Source organism: Lissotriton helveticus, chromosome 1_1, assembly GCF_964261635.1.
Source record: "Lissotriton helveticus chromosome 1_1, aLisHel1.1, whole genome shotgun sequence".
Taxonomy (NCBI): Eukaryota; Metazoa; Chordata; class Amphibia; order Caudata; family Salamandridae; genus Lissotriton; species Lissotriton helveticus.
In genome coordinates, this window is record NC_136057.1 from 1,682,156,839 (window position 1) to 1,682,179,511 (window position 22,673).

The 22,673-nt window shown below is 44.3% G+C and overlaps 1 protein-coding gene across 3 annotated transcripts in view; it reads left to right on the plus strand.

Annotated features, from left to right (window-relative positions):
* The window catches only part of DCTN2 (dynactin subunit 2), a 224,181-nt gene that overhangs the window by 127,839 nt on the left and 73,669 nt on the right, over nt 1-22,673 (plus strand). For all 3 annotated transcript variants that reach the window (XM_078688971.1, XM_078688972.1, XM_078688973.1), the window contains 2 exons: nt 5,610-5,708; nt 6,176-6,336. In XM_078688971.1, coding sequence (XP_078545097.1) covers nt 5,610-5,708; nt 6,176-6,336 — 260 coding nt within the window. The remainder of the gene's footprint in view (nt 1-5,609; nt 5,709-6,175; nt 6,337-22,673) is intronic.

Here is a 22,673-nt window from a genome sequence, read left to right on the forward strand (position 1 = left end):
GAGTTGGAGGTATTGGCGATGTAAATGACAAATGTCTTTTACCCATGTATTTTGGACTGGAGTGTAGTGGATGTATGTGGTGTGGAGTAGAATTATGTGGGTTGGATTGGAATTGTTAGTTATGTAATTGTGTGTGGAGAAATTGTGTGGTGTGGTGTGGAGTGGATTTGTGTAGTGGAATTATGTGGTATTGAATGCACCGGAATTCTTTGGAATGGCATTTTGTGGAGTGGTATGTTGTGGAGTTTAATTATGTCGTGTGCTGTTGAATTTTGTGGCAAGATTTGGAATTCTGTGGTGTGTATTGGATGTATTTGGTATGTTGCGTAATTGTGTTGTTGAGTTGAATTATGTGGTTTGTTGTCGAGTTATGTGGTATGGAATCGAATTGTATAGAGTTGAATTATGGGCATGACAGTGTGTGGCGTTGAGTGAAATTATCCTGATTGAAATGGTGTGGAGTGCCCAAACTGAGGTAGCCTGGTGGGAAAAAGAAAGACGGGTTGAAATACGATCCTGAGCATTTGCCATTGGCTAGACTTATTGCATGCAGACCTCCTATCACATTTTGCGTGTTTGAAATATTTTCTGTGGCCCATGTTTACATTTGCCTGCAGTCACTGCCACCTCACGCAATTAACCTTTTCAATTAAACATGAGATATAACTTCCACTTTGCAACCTCGAAATGAGTTACTTTTTACGGTCAGTAAGTCTAATGATTTTAGTACTGAAGCACATAGCATATTACAGCAAATGTGTACCGAAATTTTTTCAGTGCACAAAGGCCTTATTTTCTTGATTTTTCTTTTTCACATTGCCCAACTCCTCTGTTGCACTCCTATCTGTCCTACCCCCATTCTTCCAGTCTCTCCTCAGGTCTTACTTGAACCCGTTTGCTCAACCGCTGATTCCCTTTCCATCACTCCTCTCTATCGCGTTTTCTTATCTACAATTTCAGTTTTGGAGTTCTCAGCTCCTGCAATTTGTGGTGGGGTGCTCCTTGCTAGATAAGCCACTTTTGCACATTTTTTTTGTTTTTACCACTGCAAGATGTGGTTCCACCGTCTTGAAACAGTCATTTAAAAAAAAGAAATGCTGCACTGGCACAACGTATAAGTGCAAATGTGCATATGCCATGAAGCATGTGTGATGGATGGTCTGATGATGTATGTCCGCATATATATCGTCATGCTGCTTTTTTTGCTGATGAAGTTTAGCGTCAACAATAACCATTTTATTTTTTATTTCATGATGAATGGTTAGCGTCCGTAGAATACAGTGAGAAAAGGGTCCATGGGTAACAAAAGGGACCGGAAATATGTTATCCTTGAACCTGAGAGCACTAAACTCGCAGTGAAACACAATAAAAACAAGCATTGGCATAGCCAATATAACACGTCAGTGTTGACATTGAAGGGCTAGTGCTGAGTCAGTCACTTAAGATTTCTTCTGAAAGAAAGAGTGATTTGGTGGAATCTGTCAAATGTCAGACTGCTGTCTGCAGGGCTAGAGCAAGGTCCGTGACTTACCAGAATTCAAATTCCTAGGCCCATACGACCCACTGTGAATAGGGCTATCAAAACAAACCAATCGGAGCTCAAGCATACCCCCGCCGGATCAAGAAATAAACTGGAAAAAGTAAGACTTCCTGTATGCTACCTCTCTCGCTCTCTACCTTAATTCCTTTCCTGTCCTCTTTCCCTTCCTCCTACTGGGACAGTGGATAGAGGGAACACGCAAACATACGTACGCCGGAATTGTACCACAACCAACACAGCCAGTTTGAGCTACTACCCTGTAACAACAAAGCATTGCCTAGTACGTTATATGTTGTAAAAAAAAAATCAATAAAAATATACGTAAAAAAAAGAAAAGGCAGTAGGGGCAGAATTTCTCCCTGAAAGCCATGTTGCATCTTTTAGAGGCTAATCACAATAACATGAGACAAAAATCTGTCACATGAGTATAAGGTGCACTTTTCAAAAGCCCATTGATGCCACTAATGAGCTTGTGAAAAGTGTACCTTGTACTCGTGTGACAGATTTTTGTCTCATGTTATTGGGATTAGTTGTACCTCACAGGAGCTGGTCAGGGTAACAAGGAAGCACTATTAGGTAAATTGCTTGACCGGTAAAGTTGAACATTGGAGGTGTGCAGGTTATAATTTCTTTATTGATCTTTTAGAGGCTGCCAGGGCTCGGACCCTGTCATTTATGTGGCAGAGCCTGTCTAGAAGCCTGGTGGGCCGATAAGAAAACCGTGACAGGGAAGCTTCTTTGAGGCAACGCAGGGGGATCGGTGGGCTCTGGGCGTGTTCTCTACAGCCTTCTGGCTTGGCCACAACAAATCGCCGATCAATCACAGACTGTGTTACTATAGGTGTCAGGGAGTAATATTGCTTTTGGGTTCCCAGCTCCCCTACCAGAAGCGTCTTACACATTAACAGGAGCTCTACTGCATAGGCACCGCCAGGGAGACTCTCATTTACAACTTCTCCCTGAGACTTTGCTGAGAGCCTGAAACCGAACCGTGCGCTAGAAATAGCGACGGGAAACCCCTGCCCTCGAAAGCAGTCATGTGTTATGCAAAACTATTATTTTTACCTGAATGCGTGTATCTCCCACAATTTGTGTTTTTCGGGATCGACCTGTTCTGGCTGTGCATGCGTGTCACAGCTGCCTTCTTTTATGGAGATATGTGCCTCAGCACTCTCTTGTGGATTATTAAACGCCACCCTTATCCACAAAAGAGCAATTTTCTTTAAGATAGGGGCGTTGTGTCAGACCCATTAAGAGCTGGGAAGGGGTAACTACTGAGATGTGGCACCCTTCACCCCCCTCCCAACACACAGTCCCTCCCTTGGCCCCTCCTACTCCTGGAGCCCAGCAGACATAGTGGCCAACATTTCCTGCGTTTGAGGTATGTGGGGGATGAGGAATGGGAGCAGGAAACTGCTGCCGCACCACACTTGAAGCATCAGTGATTGGAACAGAAGTGGGGTGCGGGCAGAGGGGATGGCATGGCAAAAATCGCATCAGCTGAAGCACAGTTCTTTCAGCAAGCACAGAAAACCCCAGATTCCTGTGACACGAGCGAGAGGAAAAATAAAGTGGTGCTCGCAACCAACATAAATTGAACATTAGTGTAGAGTTCATGTAATAGGGCCAGTGGCATGGGAGGGGACTACGCACACAAAGGAGGGACAACACAACTAATGCACCCAGTGAAAGGTCCGCATTACAGAACAGCACAAGAAGTAACCAATAGAAATCGATGGGCTTGTCAAGAGCCCATGGATGATATATTGCATATTGAGAGACAGCGCAAGCGTGCTGTCTAGGCTCGACCTAAAAATGAATGTGAGCAAATTATGTGGACTTTCGCACGGTGTTTTGGTTTAGATAGAGACGCGCTGTGCAAATGTAGATTCAAGACATGCTTCAAGCTCGCATTTCTATTAAAACATGCTCTGTCTTCTAAGAGCAAGGAAAAAGGGAGTTAAGCCCAGGGGACGAGGCGTAGGTAGGGCCGTATTATTGTGGTCAAGAAAGGGAATAAGCCTGTGCCTCACGTTCTTTATAAGTGTTCATAGTTTTGCTTTATGGCCAAACACATTGCTTTTTGTTTGAACCGGTATTTTATTTAGAACTTTTTATTTTACAAATTATTTTCGTTCTTCATTGATTTATTTCAGCATGAAAAAGACAAGTGCCTATTCTGTACATAATCATTTACAAGATATCATTAATGCACACAAATGGTAAAACATTACTATACGACAAACATAGTATACGAAATACATCACAATCAACATTTATATGAAAAGGAAAAAAATCCAATACAAAGATACTCTCACACCAAGATTGGTGGTAGACTAAAGTAATTAGAGTCTAGGATGATTATTTTAGTCTACCACCAATCTTGGTGTGAGAGTATCTTTGTATTGGATTTTTTTCCTTTTCATATAAATGTTGATTGTGATGTATTTCGTATACTATGTTTGTCGTATAGTAATGTTTTACCATTTTAGTGCATTCACGATGGCTTGTAAATGATTATGTACAGAATATAGATAAGACTAGACACTTGTCTTTTTCATGCTGAAATAATCAATAAAGAACGAAAAGAATTTGTAAAATAAAAAGTTATAAATAAAATACCGGTTCAAACAAAAAGCAATGTGTTTGGCCATAAAGCGAAACTATTAACGCTTATAAAGAACGTGAGGTACAGGCTTATTCCCTTCCTTGACCACTGTCATCTAAGTGGGCAGCTTGAAAGCTGCTCCTCAACATTATTTATATTTTTACCATTATCCTGTAATGCTAAATAAGAGTTTCTGGTGCTTTTTTAACCTTTTGTTGGATTAACCCTTGCTCCTCTGATGCTCTCTTACCCTCCACCCCTCCTTCATCCAATCCGTGGAAAATCCACAGGTCCCTTTTTATGGTACGGCTTGACAGCGCAGCTGTCGCCATACATTTAAGTTAATATCACTAGAAGAGGGGCTTTGGCTCTGCCCACATGTAGGGAGCCAAGAGTACATATTTTGATTGCGCAAAAGTTTTGTACTTGTACAAAAAATTGTTTGCCCTTTACGCAGCTTGATCATTTTGTTTATTTATCCAGCAGCCTAAGCGGGAACTTTCAGGGGCACACACATGACGTTCGAATGTAATTAAAGTAACTTGGATAACTAGATAATGTGTTGTTTTTCTCTGGCAGCAGCACAAATGGGGGAGCAGGGCAGTTATTAACCTTCAATGATTTTTTTGTTCTGCCATGGAATTACAACTGTCACGTTACCGTTTAATCTACACCAATATTATTTGGCAGTTCTTTTCTTCCACACAAATGCATATCTATTCCAATGCTATTATAGCCTTATAGCCCACCGTAGAGGGCTATACCGGCTCTTAAAGGCCGTCTCCAGCGGCTCGGGCCTTTAACAAGGGAGAGGGACTTTAATAGCCGGTATAGCCCAGCTACGAAGGGCTATAAGGCTATTGGAACATTCTGCCACTAGAGGGCAGAATGTTCTAACAAAAAAAACAAAGCCTTATCGGAGCGTGAGGGGATTGGAATCCCCTCAGGCTCCCTGAAGCCTTTGTTCACAGCCAGAGCTTTGAATAAAGAAACGTTGGAATGTTGGAGCTCCAGGCTTATACCAGCCATTATAAGCCCGGAGCACTCCATTATTTTCAATGGAGCTCCCAACATTCCAATGTTCTAATTACTTGTAATGTTTCTCATTACCATAGAAGATTTCTTTAAAGTCAGGCCTACTGGCATTGCCAACGCTTATCCTTAATGGAGTAGGCCTTATTAACCTCTGTCCTACTGTCTGTACCCCTGAAGCCCCATAAAGAGCACCTCATACCAAACAGTAAAGTCCTGTTGTAAAGAAGAGAAGTATAACAGTTGAATAGTGACTTGGTGGTAAGTAGGCTTTTGTTTTAATGTGCAGTAATTTCATGAAACTGTCTTCCCTGGGATTGGAGTTTCTTAATTCTTACTTTGAACTTGGAAAGTAAAGCATCTTAGAGGCACACTGTTTTGACACTGCACTGAACTGTTAACATTTTTTTTTGTAATGCCTGCATAAAGTTAGGTGAGGGCTTGGGCGTGAAAGAAACTCCCCAGCAGAAATACCAGCGACTCCTACATGAAGTGCAAGAACTGTCACAGGAAGTGGAGACCATTCAGGTATACCTTTCAGTTTTTACTCCAATCTCCCATAATTTTGTACTTATAAGAAGCTGCCATTTTATCTAAAGTGCACTGTTCATTAAAACATTTGTTAAATGATCTATCTAGCTACTGTATGTCGGATACATATATTTTCAATCTTCCTGCCTTTTGGAGGTGACGACAAATGCTAAGTGTTGCAATAGATGGAGTCGTGTTAATTCTTTGTACGTGTACTTTCCATAAAATGATCAGATTTAGTTAGTTCTAAACAACTGAATGATGGTGTAGTTGAACAGTCTCTTTTCTATCCTCTATACTTTTGTAAGGAGCTTGTGTACAACCCTTCAGATGTGCTTTAAAGCATCTACACAACTTTCCAGAGAAAATTAACAAGTTATTAAAAAATTATTTCTTGTCTTAAATTAGAATCCTAACTTTTTCTTGCTGAATTATGCTCTAATTGTATGGCCTGTGTTAAACAGAGTACTGTAAAAGATTCTGCAGCGGAAGAGAAACTTACGCCAGTTGAACTGGCAAAGCAAGTTGCTACAATAAAGCAAATGCTGGTCTCTACCCATTTGGAGAAACTTCTTGGACCTGATGCTACGGTCAACTTGACAGATCCAGATGGAGCTCTTGCCAAGTAAGTTGACAAGACATAAGCCAATGATTTTATAAAAATAACGAGGAACGGTCTAAATGCCAGTCAAATATTGGGGTTTTGTAGGCTTATAGTTACCATCATAGTTGGTCATACTGACTCCACTTCTGGGCGAGGCCCAAAATGCATTTTGTCTATATAAATGCAATTACTGGTACCCAACCACTACATTGTGAAATGATGCAGATCATTGAATTTTGAAGATATGCAAGCTTCACCATTAATGTTGCAAGTAAGTACCATGTTTATATGCAGCATGCATACTGTGGTGCTTCCCACAAGTTTATTTTCTTCACTTTATCATATATATACATGTCAGCTGATGTGAGGGGCTGGCAGGGGGAAAAAGCATGGTATGGCGAGCAGGCAAGGGTAAAAGACCTATGAGAAGTAAAGGGACTCTTTCCCAGACAAACGTGGCTATAGGCTTGCTCTTTAACTTATATTTGAGACTTCCTCTGTGCATCTGTTACTGCTTCTCCACACTGTTAGTAAGAAGTGTACTGAAGTACCGAATTAGCCGAACACAGGAGTTCACTTTCACTGCCAGACACATCACCTATGGAGGAACCATTTAGAGTGCAAGTTTCAAAATCTACAATGTCTTCATTGATTTTTTTTTTCCAAGTCTCACTGTTAAGTCTTGTAAAGTACCTTTTCCCTGGCATTTGCAGCTTAGGTATGTATGTGTAAAATCAAAACAATGTCCTTTTTAAAAAGATGATAAAAGTAGCCACGTGTTCTACACCAGTCACATTCTGAAAGATGTGTATACCAGATGTTGCACAATTTATGCAAATAAAATCTTTCTAGAGCCTATGTTTTGCCCTCCTCATGGCTAGTTGTCATATGCTCCCAACAGTTGGGAATCAAGGCAGATATGGTATGCAAGTACAGTTATGTTAACCTTTCTGCAGTAAATCCTATATTTCTCACCATATAGCCTTTTTATGAACAGTCCCCCTCAGAACTGTCAGAGCTTGGACACAACCCTTTAATATCAACATAGCAGTTCTCTGTTTTGAGATTCTCAGTGATATCCATTACCAACAGAATATTTCTTCTGGACCCTGGTAAATCATTCTTAAGATTGTTTTTCAATGGAAACTTGCCTAAAAGAGGCAAACTTTTCTACTTATTCTTTTAGTTTTTAAAAGTAAATCCAGTTACCTAAATTACCATACAGTACATTTGCCTAAAAACACTGACCCATCCACCTCTTTAAAAAATAAATAAAAATCCCAACACCTAGGGATAATGTCGCCTCTTAATAATCTTGGAACGCTATGTGCAATTGAGACTCCACCTTTAAGTATCTTTACCTTAGCCAACCTTCTCATCGTACAATGCAGGACATTTGAGACATTTTTTTTGTGGTTACCAAAGGAGGATGCCCAAAACTGTTGCCTTTCTGAGGCTGTTTATTGGCTGAAAATGTTTTTTCACTCGTGTCTCCTTCACATTCCTACATTTTTTATTTTATTTTTTGCAGTAAGTGACAATGTTCTTTTCCCACCTCTCTGTTAAGCTCCATGCCAACTCTTGAAGGTAGGAAATACTGGAAGGACAAACAATGTATTTGTCTGCCTACTATATCCTCACTTCAGCACAATGTGTTAAATCGGTCTGAAGAATCCGTACAGTTGCTTTAGGGATAGGGAGGGAATTTGCCTCCGGACTGATCAGGGGTAAGTTAGCTGCTGTGCCTTTTGGTTCACATTCCTGTGATAGGAATCTCATCTTCAAGATCAAACATGAGTGGGACCTCAGTTAGGTCTCCAGACTCACCACCACCTTTTGTATAGTCCGTGGTTGATGTGATATCATTTCATGAGTTAACAAACCAGGCATCTCCAAAACTGAATTGAACCTTCTGATCCTCTTTGAGACGTCCATTATTTTCGAGACTCTACTGCCAAAACCTACATGTAGTTGCTCAGTTCCAGGTGTTCTAGAACTCATTATACATATCTTCCTGACCTCTGCATCTATAAAATCCATTATATTGTTTTGTAGCATTTGTGTAGCGCCAACTACCCCTATATGAAGTGCTTACCAAAAGGGAGAGCACACTACACTGTGTAGGGCGTGTTGTTGAAATGGTGGTGTTTTTGTTTTGAGACTATTTGAGAAGTATTTTTATTCTGTGAGTGATGACCGCAGAGGTGAGGTTATTGTACTATGGGACGCAGGTGCTGGCAGTGTGATGGGCAAGGGTGTGTGAGCGATAGTAAAGCAAATGATAATGAGAACTAAAACCTCTAGGAAGTTACACAGCACAAGCCTAGCCAAAAGAGAAGGGGACGCTGTGTACGTATACAACAAAATTGGGAGTAATCGCAAAAGGCCTAGCTATACCTATAGATCAACATGTGGCAGGCAGACGTTGTCAAATGATTTTATTTTAGTGTTCTTTTTATTTAAAGAGCAGTGATACTACCTACTTCTGAAAAAATGTCACAACAAGAGAGCCCCAGAAAGAATTAGTTCAGAAATACTGTGTATCTCATTTCAATGAAAAGAGTGGACTTGTCTAATAGGTAATACCCTAGGGACGGAAGCCCTCACTAACTCAAGCGGTGGCAGGCTTATAGGGCTCCGCAAAGAATCAACTACAGAACCCTGCCAGCACTATATAGGAGAGGTCCTATAGGAGGATCCTAAGATTTAAGGAGGGCAACACCGTGTAATTTCAGAGCCAAACAACACATTAAAGTCTTTGAATCTTTTATTTATTAACTATTTTATTTGTATTTTTTGATTTTATGATTTCTCAAAATTAGTAAATAGTATTTTAATATACAAGTTCAATAGGGTTTCATAATCAGTATAACAAATACAGTCCCACAAACACCGCACACATCCCACACTCACAACAATATCTATTCAGCTACCTATCATTCAACCGGTCTTTCACACATCCATACACAGAAATATCAATGGTACATCAATGCCTTTGAATGAAATCAAGATGGACAATGATTCATTAACAAAAAGGAGTGTGTAGCAGGTAAGGGATGGAAAACATAAGCAATCCTGCCACCAACAAGAACCCTGCCGACGCGCGTTTCGGTGTACCGGCCCACACAGGCCACACCTTCGTCAGGGCGGTGGAGTACCACGGAGTAGGGGACACAATGGCTGAAAATACAAAAAATATACACATGTAAAGGACAGCAGCATATATGGCTCTCGTTCTATAATAAATCACCATTTACAATATGTGGTTGGCTCGGAGTACAGGGGTTACTCCAATAGATATGATATCCTTAATTTTTAGAGCATATTCAAAACAGCTCAAGGATAGAGAACCAAATAGCAACAAATATACTCCGACACAACGTACAGCATTTGATCTTTTATTCCTCCATGTATACATAGCCTGAGGGTTTCTAAGAAAGAACCCAAGGGAGTCACATAAGAAACATTATAGAGGCAAACTAGCGCACAAGGTCCATATACATTGGGACCAGCCCAATATACGATATTATCACTTCAGTTGGTTTAGTTTACCGGTTAGATTCGAACGGTAGGTAAGAGGGCAAAAAAACGGGAATCAACTCATCAATAAAAATTCAACTTCTACTTTAACTGCCAGCCCTCAATGAGGGTGGGGTTGGATCAGAGACTGGGTTCCTTACTGATGCGATCTGTATAGGGCATAGAACAGCAGCAACCAGGTAGGGATTAGATTTCCAGAGTTTTCACAAGAGATGAGGAAATCTACGAATAAACTAGAGAAAAACAAAGGGGTACGGACCTCACGTTAGAATCAGGGAAGCTCCTTATGTCCCAATCATGGAGGTAAGGAAAGTAGCTCTTAACGAAACAGGAGGTTCTGGATGTATATAGAAAAGAAGGGAGCGACCCCACTATCCAAGAGAGGGGGTACCACAGGTAAATATAAAACGAAATTCTCTTGGAGAGGGAATAAAGAAATGTTCACATCAACATTTGTTTAACTGTTTGTCTCACCCACAAATCGTAAACCGCAATCATACACAGTCACTCAAAACGGCCCCAGACCCTACTAGTCAATTGTAATATATGCAGAGTAACAAAGGTAATACATAAAAAAGGTTTATTCTGATCCCCACTGCTCCAAACGCCAGTTCCAGGCAAATCTTGATAAGTTTACAAGTGAGACCCGAGATAGTCTCTTCCTGTAGGGATGGATAGGACTCCCTTGTACTTCAACGTCACTTCTATGTTATTACGTCTGGGTCCTATTCAAAGATCCACGGTCTTGAGTATAGACATGCACTGTGTCGTGATATAATAGAGTGTAAATGACCCCTGGAACTGGCGTTTGGAGCCGTGGGGAGCCCTGCCCATTACTGAGCCGAATAGTATGAATATTCGTACCATCTTTGACATCACTGAGGATGTTTTTGTATCAATTTGACAAGAGAGACTGCTGTATAATCTAAGTCTTGAGAAAGGTGGTTTGAATCTGAACAACACCATCGAAACGCGTCAACGCTTGTGTTTTTAATTGGTTGTATCCCAGGAACATGTCAATGTCCAATAGAATATGAAAGGCTGTGGACATTTAAACGTTTAAAAATTGGGATTCCACAGGGAACAACCTAAAATAGATGCAATTATCTACTTGCACATAGCTTTTCTTGTCTCTCATTTTATTCATTCCTTTGTAATAATGTGTTTTTAATGATTGGAACCTCTGGATGCATTGTGTTTTTATTTACATTGAATCTGTGTGACAATATTTGATTATATCAGAATAAACCTTTTTTATGTATTACCTTTGTTACTCTGCACATATTACAATTGACTAGTAGGGTCTGGGGCCGTTTTGAGTGACTGTGTATGGTTCTGGATGTAAACAGGGAACTTATTAGGACCTACCTGAATAATGTCTCCGCGATGTCATGCAGAGGACGCGTGCTTCGCTCAAGACTCGCCGTGGTGAGACGACCACTTTTTTCAAGGAACGGCTGAGTCTTATCGGATAGATTAGTCTATATGGAGTTTCAAAAAGAAAAAAAGAAAAAGAGAAAAAACACATCGGTAACAAAGTAAGAACCCCGTAGATTTCAAGGGGTCTGATTAAAGGTTAATCTGCGCATTGGGCTGAGGAGACGAATGTTAAAGGGCCTCATGTAGATGGAAGCCAATATGGATGCAAACACGAATCTGGTCCATCATCTTAAAATAACATATCGGTTCCCCAGAGTGGTCAAGTAGGGTTCGTCTCACTAAAATATGCAACAGGGTTTATTATACGCCATTGCATCCTAGTGTGTACATTCTCGGAATTTTATTTTAAGTTGTCACAAACAATACCTTGTGGTGGACGGATATTAGTAATAAAGTTCTCCATCGGGGTTCAACACAGTTCTTAGGGTAGTAAAACACGTCCCAGAATCAGCAGCGGACGGTCTGTAAAGGAGATTAGAAATGGCTATTAATAGATAACAGCACTCTCCTTCAGGGTAACACCACACATAGGGGGATCGTAATATGTTATCCCTCAAATAGGGGGAGACAGGACCAGGTGATAAGCCGAGAATCCAGCACAATGTCGGGGATCTCAAACACTAAGGATGGAAAATCAGGCTTAAGGCGCCCTACGAGAAGACAGAGTCCGGGGCCACTTACCGAGGAGCTGCAAAGCAGCACGGTCAATATGGGGTCTGAAGCACGCGTAGGCAGCTCTATCCTCCAGGGAACAGCCATTCTTCCCGCGTCCTTTTAAACCAGTAGCGACATGGTGCCGCCCATCACTTAGCTTCTAAATTGAGGGTAAGAAAATAAAAAATGGACTATGCTCGAATAGGGATTTGTCTAAACGGGCGGCCATCTTGGAAAGGTGCTGATCAGAGACAGGCTCCCCAGAGCATATAGGCTACAGTTTAAATCCGGGGCATGCATATCCATATGGAAACGCGAACATGATTTTCCTAGGTGGTGATATGAAACCGCAATTGGTACAGGAAGAATACCAATAAGACTAAGCTCAACGAGGGTTTGTCGCAATAATCGACCATCTTGAAGGGGTCCTAATCGGGGTCCAAAAATGCTCAAATGCTGTACTAGCTACCATATAAGTTGAGGGCAAGCACTCCCATGTTTAACCTCAGAAGAAATTGTCCTATCGAGAGGAGTTATGCCATAATATTTTCAAGGGGTATGGCGATGATGGTATAGGGTCCCAGTATGGCTGAGAAGTAGATTACTGTGGGGCCCATCTGTCAGGGGACATTAACAATCTTAGAGTACAAACCGTACCAAGAACAGGGAGTCTCCATGCAGGAGGATGACTAGCCCAGTTGCGCAATGCCCTTTAGGGTCAGATGGCAGATTCTAGGAATATATGAGCCCAAAATTTGGTAGCCCCTCTCATACATCGGACTTACCAATAAAGGTAAGAGATTATACAGACACAGAGGGGGTTATGAGAAACTCCTGGATTAGCAAAGGTCACTACGTCCGGTCTAAGGGATGGATCGCTCCAAGTTTTTCAAGTCTCGGGAGGGAGCATACAGCAAATTCAGTCACAGAGGGAAATTTTAAACAAGAGGATTATATGATGGCATTGGACATGGGGCACTCCTCGTTCAGGCCTTTTTTTACAGAGTTCAAATAAAAGATCCAAAAAACCTCTCTTTTTTTACGAAGGATCGTAGGGTCCACTCCTGGTTTAGCCTGGATTTTCTCAAGTATAAACCATCTTAGCTCCTTTTTCGAGTGCCTGGTTTCTAACCAGTGTGACACAATGGGAGCTGTAATTTTCCCATTTCGAATGTTGGACTTATGCTCTCCAATTCTCAGACGACATTCTCGTCCTGTTTCCCCCACATAGGGCAGGTTGCAGGGGCATAGAATCACGTATATTACGTTACATGTGCGGCAATTGGTCAATCTTTTATTGCGTGCCACAGATATGGTGCGTTCAGTCGTGGTAATAGTATCGCCAATCACTGCATGGGGACAGGCCGGACAGGTACCACATCGGTGGTTCCCAAAAATGGGATTGAGATTGACAATGGCAGTTTGTTGGCTAGTAGGGCTGTCCTGTATCTTGCCTTTCACTAGGTAGTTTTTTAAGTTCTTATTTCGCTTAAAGGCAAAAATGGGCCTGCGTAAGGGAGTTCTGTTGTCTTCCAGGTTGAGGAGATGCCAGCTGTAATTAATGATTTGCCTCACTTTGTGATCCAAGTTGGAATGTCGAGTAATGCATACCAGTTGGTCTAGGGATTCCCTGTTTTTGGGTTGAAACATGCATTCCCGATTAAAGTATCTCGCTCGTTTGAACGAGTCCTTGATCAACTTGGTGGGATATCCTCGATATCTGAGTTTTTCTTTTAAGATGTCAGACTGGGCTAAAAAATCTCTGTCTGTGCAGTTTCTCCGAATCCAGAGAAACTGGCTGAAGGGTATACTGTCCCTTTGACCGCGCGGATGGAAGCTGCCATATTGTAGCAGCATGTTTCTCGCTGTCGGCTTTGTATACAGGGATACCCTAAGTTCTTTGTCCTGATGTTCCACCCAAATGTCAAGAAATTCAATTTATCTCGCATTGGGGGTAAATTTAAGATTAGCATCAGCTGCGTTTAGCCACATTACGAACTCATTTAATGAATCATGGTCCCCCCTCCATATGAAGAAAATGTCATCAATAAATAAGTTCATTATAGGGCTCCTCCTCACATCAATGGAAACCTGTATCAATGTGGGGTGCAACCCTTTATAGAAATTGGGGAGTTTTTGAGAAATACTAGGAAGAAGAAGCTCTATGATACCTAGAGGTGGAAGTCCCTGGGTTAATTGTTTATGGTAATTCTTTGAGTCCTACTCTCCCTGAGGTTAGTGTTCCGATTGATAAGGGAGCTATTGATATATCTAATGGTCTGTCGAATACTATGCCCATATTGTGCCCAGGAAGAACACTAATGACTTCCTTGTCTGTGTTGTCATGGAATATAGCCGGTTTAGGCTCTAAGATTAGCTCTCCTCAGTGGCAGTCTTTCGTCGCTAAATACGATGTGTGACTGTTTCAGGAAACTTTTTCAACGGATCCAATACATTGCATAGGCTATCTGAATTTTTATGTACCCACGATCGCCGGGGGAAAAGGCCGCTCCACGGGAGGCCTAACAGTCTGGGTCCGCCAAGAAATTGGCTTTGTGGTACAGGTTTTAGAGTCTTATAATATAGACATATTAGCGGTTAGACTATCGTGGGGTGAGGGCTTGATGTGTATAACATCTATGCTAGGGGTACCAAGGGAAAGAAGTCTGAGGTGTTAGTAGCCCTGGACACACTAATCGACCAACATTCTAAGGGCATAGATGTAATACTAGCGGGTGATTTTAACTTGACTTTTGAACAGCTCTTAAATGGGAACTCCAACTTTTATGATGCTGAAGATGAGCTATGGAGGATCCCGAAATTAGATCTAATCCCAGTAAAAAAATAGACAGATGCTATAATACAGATGAATTGCCTCTTCATGGATAAAGGTTTGAGGGCTACAAACGGCAGAACTCAGTCAGACAGAGATGGTGCATGTACTTTCGATAATGGCTCTACTCAAAGCCATATTGATTATGTTTTAATTAACTGTCAGCTTTGGCACGCGCTAATGGACATGAGGGTAGTCGATCGTATTGAAAGTGATCATAACTCATTGTCTGTGGACTTTGAAATTAGAGCAGAAAAAGTTACATCTCACTCAGAAGGGGATTTGATAACCCTAGATTTAATTCCTACAAATAAATAAAATAAATAAATATGAGGCGTCTGAAATGGGCAAACCTGTTAGTAAAGCCTGAAGTCCTAGCTATGTTGTCAGTAGATGCAAATAACTCAACATTAGATCTGGAGAAACTTTTGCTTAATAGGGCATTGTTTGAGGAGGTTATTGGATTTCATGCGGAGTATTTTTAATCACCTTCGCACCTAAGGGGAAGTATGTGGTTTAATAAGGAATGTAAGGAGGCCCGTAGTTCCCTGGGGAAAGCAATAAAGGGCGGTGATATTCCTTCTGTTCGGTCTGCTACGCATAAATATAAGAAAGCCCAGGAAGTGGCAAAGAAATCCTGGGATGATAACCGATGGCAGGAATTGAAAAGGGCCTGTGAAAATAAAAAAAAAAAGTATTTTGGGATGTAGTAAAACGGGGCAGAGATGGCTGCCATTCAGTACCAATTAATTACGTACGTCAAGATCAATGGGTAAAGCACTTCCAATCGCAATATGATGCGCTAATGATGATGAGGAATCATTTGCGATTTCATACGGTTATTATGGTTCTGCCTTTAGTATAGCGGACGTTGATATTGCACTGGGCACACTGCAGGGAGGCAAAGCGTCAGGTCCTGACGGAATTCCAGACATTCTTTTTTCTCTCGATAAAACTATATGGAGCCATTATATTTTAATCTTAATGAATGAAATTGCCAAAGGTGCGTCGATTCCAGAGTCCTGAAAAGGTGCTGTGATTATCCTAATATTTAAAAAGGGAGATAAGTCCCATCCTGGGAATTATAGACCCATAAGTTTAATTGATTCATCTCAAAAGATCATGGGTCGCCTCGTTCTAGATAAAATCCAGGATTGGCTCACGGAGCAGGACATTTTATCACCTCTTCAAGCAGGCTTTCTCTCAGGCATAAGTACCATTGACCAGACCTTTTGCTACACTCTTCTTTACTGGAAAATAGTGGTCTTGGAAAAAGGCAGCTTGTTTGCTGCCTTTGTAGATTTGAGGGCAGCATTTGACCTTGTTTCTCGTAAAAGATTGTGGAGAGTATTGTATGATTTGAAGATGCCCCATGATCTACTATCCCTTATAGCTAGACTCCACGAGGACACCTATGCGAAAATTAGGTGGGGAAGTCAGGGTCAGGTTACCTCCTCATTCAGAGTGGATAGGGGGGGGGGGGGGGGTGGTAAGACAAGGTTGTGTTATGGCCCCAACCTTGTTTTCCATTTTTATAAATGGGGTTGCAAAATTCCTGGAAGATACCCCAACGGACGCACCTAAATTGGCAGGCGTAAGAATCCCAATTCTTATGTTCGCCGATGATACCTTCCTAATAGCAAAAACTCTGAGCGGTTTACAGCGAGCATTGATACTTTTCAAGGAATTTTGCCTAATGCAGTGTTTTGAGATAAATGTCTCAAAAACAAAATACACAACATTTAATCCGAAAAAATCCTCAGGAGGAGCAATGTTGCTGAATAAGCTCCCTCTGGAGAAGGTGAATGACTTTACATACTTAGGCGTCATTATTCAGAATAATATGAACTGGGGTAAGCATCTGGATATGGCCACATTGAAACATCGCCAGCTAGTGGGTACTATATTAGCCAAATTTAATGCATCCTTCACTAAACCAGTGAGTCCACCTTTGACCATGTACAACATGAAAGTTGTCAGTGCAGTTTTATATGGAGCGGAACTTTGGGCCTTTAATAATCTTTCCAAACTGTCTGTAGCAGAAAAATAGCTTCCTTCGAAAAAAATGTGAACTTTCCACAAAGCACCCCGGTACAGCCCTTACTTTACGAACTAGGAAGGAAGGCTTTGGCAGACAGTGCTAGATTACGCCCCCTGCTGTACTGGCGGAGAATTTGGACAACTCCAGAACTGTCATCTTATGCTGAGGGCTTAAAAGATCAATAAGTACTGATTTTTTAAGAAGATTTCTTGGTTACAGCAGGTTAGATCTCTATTAATAAATATTGGTTTGGTGGCCCTTTGGGAGAACCCTGAGAAAACCCGGTTCCCGTCTAGAGAGCAAATGAAGGAAATTTACTGGGGCTGGGTGGATGCTAACACTTTCAGGAATAGTGATCCCTCGACATTGACGGGTCAATTCTTTATGGCTAAGCCAGTGCAAAAATGTGAGGCTTATTGGGATACCATCACAAAGCCACATGATGGGAAGCTCCTGTTTCAACTGAGAGTGGGCACCTTACCCATCAAATCGTTTACTGCAAGGTGGGTGGCAGCTGTGGATACTTTTTGCCCTAGTTGCAACGAAAGTCCTGAGTCTTTGGCCCACTTGTTATTTGTGTGCCCCGCCTATTTAGTTCCAAGGCGAATATGGCTGGCTCCTATTTGCCGAACACTGGGCACAGTAAATGTGATGTGGCTCTGAGATTAGCACTGAAACATGGTTACCACTTCTTATTGCCGTAGCCACATTTCTAGGCTGGGCATGGATTATAAGATCCAAAGCAATTGTGGCAGCCTGATCAATGTACATTATGTATAGCATCCTCAAATCCCTTATAGATATGTATATAGATGAGTTCATATATAACTATGGCACCTAAATGAATTATATTGCTTATTGTTACATTTCTATTTGCATTAAGAGCTGGGTTCCATGAGTGAAAACTGATTTTATTACTGTTGTTGATTTTATTACTGTTGTTAAAAAAAAAAAAATTGGTTTGTTTTTATACCCAAGGGACACCACTCATTTCTTCTGTTTTTACTGGATATTTTATGTAATGTATTCTGCTTTTATGACAATTTGTCGAATAAAGCTTTGATGTCTGACTGATACCTAGAGGTGCCTCCTGATGTGGACAGATGGAAGTGAACATACATTGTTAAAACAGTCTATTACAGATCACCTCAGTCTTTATTTATTGTTCTCAATGAGCAGGATTAAAATCATTCACTCTGGGGCGTGGCTAGCAGCCGATCATGGCGGCAGCGTAAAAGAGAGGCTCCGGGAGTGAGGCGGCTTCCCCCTGCAATCAGTTTATAAATCCGACATATTACAACCTCTGAAGGGGCGTACCAGGGTCGAGGACCGAGTGGCGGCCAGCGGACGGAGTTCGAACACTGCAGCACACCGGGAAACGCCCGGACGGAATCCTGATCGACGAGGCCTGGAGGCGGCAACTAACAGCGGGCTGAAGTATATTCGGAGGCCGAGCGGAAGTGGTGGTATAGCATGGCTCGGACGCCGGAAGCCAGCGCATGCGGAGACTACGGGAGCAAGGCCGGCGGGAAACACAGGAAACAATATCCGACCCTGACCGGCAGCCTCGCGAAGTGAGCGGACACCAGCAGGGGCTTGTTGTAGGTGGAGAGATCGGTGAGACGGCCCGGGGTACTCTGGTAAAGGCGGCATAGTGTGGCCCTGCTTGAACCAGGAACGGGAGGAGGCCCAGAGGGCGGTCAAAAATCGTCAGGGAGGATAAACGTACCCTCACTCTCCCGCACGGTAGCACAAGGCTGGCTTTAGTGTTTGGGAGTGCGATTTGGCCCATCACCGCAGATACGCGGCGCGTAGGCCGACAGTCATATCCAGACTCTGCTGACACCGCGCAGTACGGCGTACGAACGGACTACTGGCACTAAGGGGCTCCCCTCCCCACCTAGGACTGATTGGGTGATCCCCGTGAGTTCGGGGCAACTGTGGAGGTTCGAGCAGGGCCGACGGCAAAGACGGGCAACACCATCCGACCCTGACCGGCAGCCTGGAGACATGAGCGGACATTACCGGGGGCCGTAGTGAGGAGAAAAGAGAGGTGAGACGGCCCGGGGGACTCCGGTATTGGCGGCATAGTATTGCACTATTGAAGCAGGCACCGGAGGAGGTCCAGCGGGCGGCCAACACCCGACAGGGAGGGGAATAGCGCACTTTCATGCTCCTATACGGCGGCACGCGGCAGGTTCTGGTGTTGGGGAGCGCGACCTGGCCCGTTGACGCAGGAAAACAGCGCAAAGGTCTACAGTTGTCTCCAGACCCTGCTGATACCGTGCAGAGAGGCGCGCCAACGGGTTCTTGGCAATAAGGGGCCTCCTTTCCCACCTAGGACTGCTCAGGAGTTCCAGGGCACACAGCACTACTGCGGAGGCACAACACACGGTGGGGCACGTAATCTGGCAACCCTGCCACATCGTCATAGTGATTATACGCCATAAACCCGGCACTCAACGGGCAAAGGACATTGGAAGACTCCGGGGCTGTACTCGGAGCCCAGGGACCGGTGGTGTGCGGGAGGCTCCTCGGGGCACAGCAAACACCCAGCAAAGGAGCGGGACTAATTCAGGAGGGAACATGGCGGGCAGAGGCCCCAAACACAACTCAACACAATCGAAACTCGACAAATTTGCATATGATAAACATAATCCCCCCCAGGCGGAGCCCCGCACATCCACGGGGAAGACAACGGAAGGCGAGGGGGCCAAGAAGGCAACGCTTGAAGATGTAATGCGTGCCCTGGCGCAGGTGCAAGCCACGGTGGGGACCACTGCCACGGAGGCCACCCTAATACGCGCAGACTTTCAAAAAATGAATGAGAGAGTGAAACAGGTGGAGGTGGTGATGAAATCCTTGGTGGAGGACGTGTCGGAACTGCAAGTGGCGATGGAGAGAGTGGAGGCTTAAAATAAATCCCTCAGGGAGAAACTGGACGATCAGGAAGGGCGCTCGAGGAGGAACAACGTCCGAATACTGGGGGTTCCGGAATCAGAAGGTAAAGGCGCGATGGACCTCTATGTGGAGGAGCTGATTAAGACGCAACTGAACCCCAAGGGACTCACGCACTTTTTCTCGGTGGAGAGGGCACACAGAGTACCCGGTGGGAAAGTGAAGCCGGGGGCCCCCCCCCCCGAGACCAATTCTGGCGCGACTCTTCAATTTTCGCGACCGAGATGCCATTTTGCAGGCAGCGAGGGTGTCACCAGCCATCCAGATCCAAAATTCCACGGTGGCCTTCTTCCCGGACTACACAGCGGAGGTCTCGCGCCGGAGGAGAACTTTCCTGGAGGTCAAGAAGGCGCTGAGGGCGAAGGAACTGTCTTATTCAATGCTATTTCCGGCCCGACTTAGAGTGATTGCGGACGATAAGGTCTGGTTCTTTGATACGCCGGATGCGGCCCAAGACTGTTTGGAGAACTGCTGGGCAACCCCGCCGCTCTCACAGGACTAACCGGAACCACCGGGAAAATAGCCAAGCGGGATCACAGACGTCGGGCAGAGGAGGTGAGGCCAGGTCACCAACACTAGAACACCATGGAGCGGAGGGAGGAGTGGAGCACTGAACACCCGGTGCAATCCTGAGTGATGTCTGATACAGAACTTTACCGCAGGGGCGCGCTTGGACACTGGCCTGGGGAACTCGGAAGAGGGCAGGGAGGCCGCCTGCTCCGGGGGATACTCTACCCCAGCACGCAAGTATACTGTTACAGGGATGGGTAAAGCACTCTGCTAAGTTGGGGGGGGCGGGCAGTTGAATGTCCGTTAAGCAGGGAGGCAGGGAGGGGGGTTGTTTTGATGTTTTTGAAGTTCCACAAGTAAGGATACAACACGTTACTATGCACACGCACTGCTTAGGTTTCTGGGATGAACTGCACACCCTTGTCATGAGATCCAGTTGGCACAACCTTGGGTACAGGAACGAACATGCACGACTCCCAATCCCATACACCTGAGGGTGGGACGTTGAGGTCACGGACCGCACCTCTCCGGCTTATGACATGGAATGTGCGAGGGCTGGGAGACGAGATAAAGCGTGGGTTGGTAATGAACGTGGTGAAGAGGCAGGGACGGGCCTTGGTTCTTCTCCAGGAGACACAACTTACCGGTGGGGCGTCCAGTGCTCTGGACAGAAAAGGGTACACGATGGTGGTACATTCAGAATTTACCTCGGGCTCCAGGGGCACAGGTATTTTAGTTAAGAAGTCTTCACAGTTCTTAACACTGAGCACCAAGGTAGATGAACAGGGTTGTTTTGCGGCGCTCCAGGGGCAGTGGGAGGGGAGACTCCTTAACGTAGTGTCGGTGTACATACCCCCGGCACTCCACTCAGTCACACTTCCAGCACTTGGTGACTTTCTCCTGACCCTACCTGAAGGGGATATAGTACTCGGAGGAGACTTCAATGCCACGGTAGACGCCCTGGTGGACAGGTTCCCGGCGGTAACGCAGACTGGTGGTCCTTCCCGCTTCCAAATGTTCCTGAATGCCATGGGCTTAGTAGACATATGGAGACACGCACACCCAACTGCGAGACAATACACCTACCACTCCACGGTGCATAACAGTTTATCCCGGATAGACTACTTCCTGGCGCTGGGTGACGGCCTACAACACGTAGATACCATTGACACCCAACCTAGGGGGATATCAGATCACTCTCCGGTCACACTAACGTTGTCCACTCAGGAGAAATCGCGTAGAAGAACCTTTCCCATACACGCATCATATCTCAAAGTCCCCAAGGTTAGAAAGGCGCTCAAGACAACGACTACACATTACTTTGCTGAAAATACCGCATCAGTACAGTCCTCCGCTATTCTGTGGGAGGCGTACAAGACGGTTCTAAGGGGACAGGTTATAACGTCAATAACAGGCTATAAGCGAGAGAAAACACTTGAATTGTCCGATATTGAATTAGCTCTGCACGACGCAACAGTGGCGCATGCGGCGGACCCTGCGCCAGACACGTCCAATGCCCTACTCATACGTCAGCAGCAATATAGGGAGCACTTGCGGCATCAGACAGTTGATCAGATCGCTGCAACAACACAAAGAATTTACGACATAGGAGACAAGGCAGGTAAAATGCTGGCCTGGTTAGATAAAAAAGGGGGAAGCACCAGGGGTATACAACGAGTGTGTGATAGGGAGGGGATATTACAAACTAGTCCCGAGGAGATAGTGGAGGCCCTTGCCGATTACTTCGAAGCAGTTTATACACCGGCTAGAGTAGTGTCAGCGGACATGGCCCGAGCATCGCTAGGTCACATACCTACTCAGACACTGACGCCGAATGCCGTCGCGGAACTGGAGGCAGACATCACGGCGGAGGAAATACAAAAGGCCATACATGCGGTAAAGTCAGGGAAGGCACCGGGACCCAACGGTATCCCGATAGAATGGTATCAGGCCGCGTCGGAGAGGCTCAGTGGACCCTTGTTAGCTATGTACACTGAAAGCCTGGCGGTGGCCGAACTACCGCTTGACCAAAGGACCGCAACTATCGTTGCGATTCCCAAGCCCGGGAAGCCGTCGGAGGAGTGTACATCGTACCGCCCCATAATCCTTCTTAATGCCGAGGTCAAAATTTTGGCTAAACTCCTCGCTACCCGACTGATTGCACACCTCCCACATCTAATACACCCAGACCAGTCAGGGTTTATGCCACATAGAAACACCGCTCTTAATATACGCAGGGTGCATGGAGTGCTGGCTGGGGCACAGTCGCTCTCGGACCCGGCGGTCATACTGGCACTTGATGCAAAAATGGCCTTTGATATGGTGGAATGGCAATACCTTTTTGAGGTCCTGGCACACCTGGGATTCGGTTCTAACTCCATA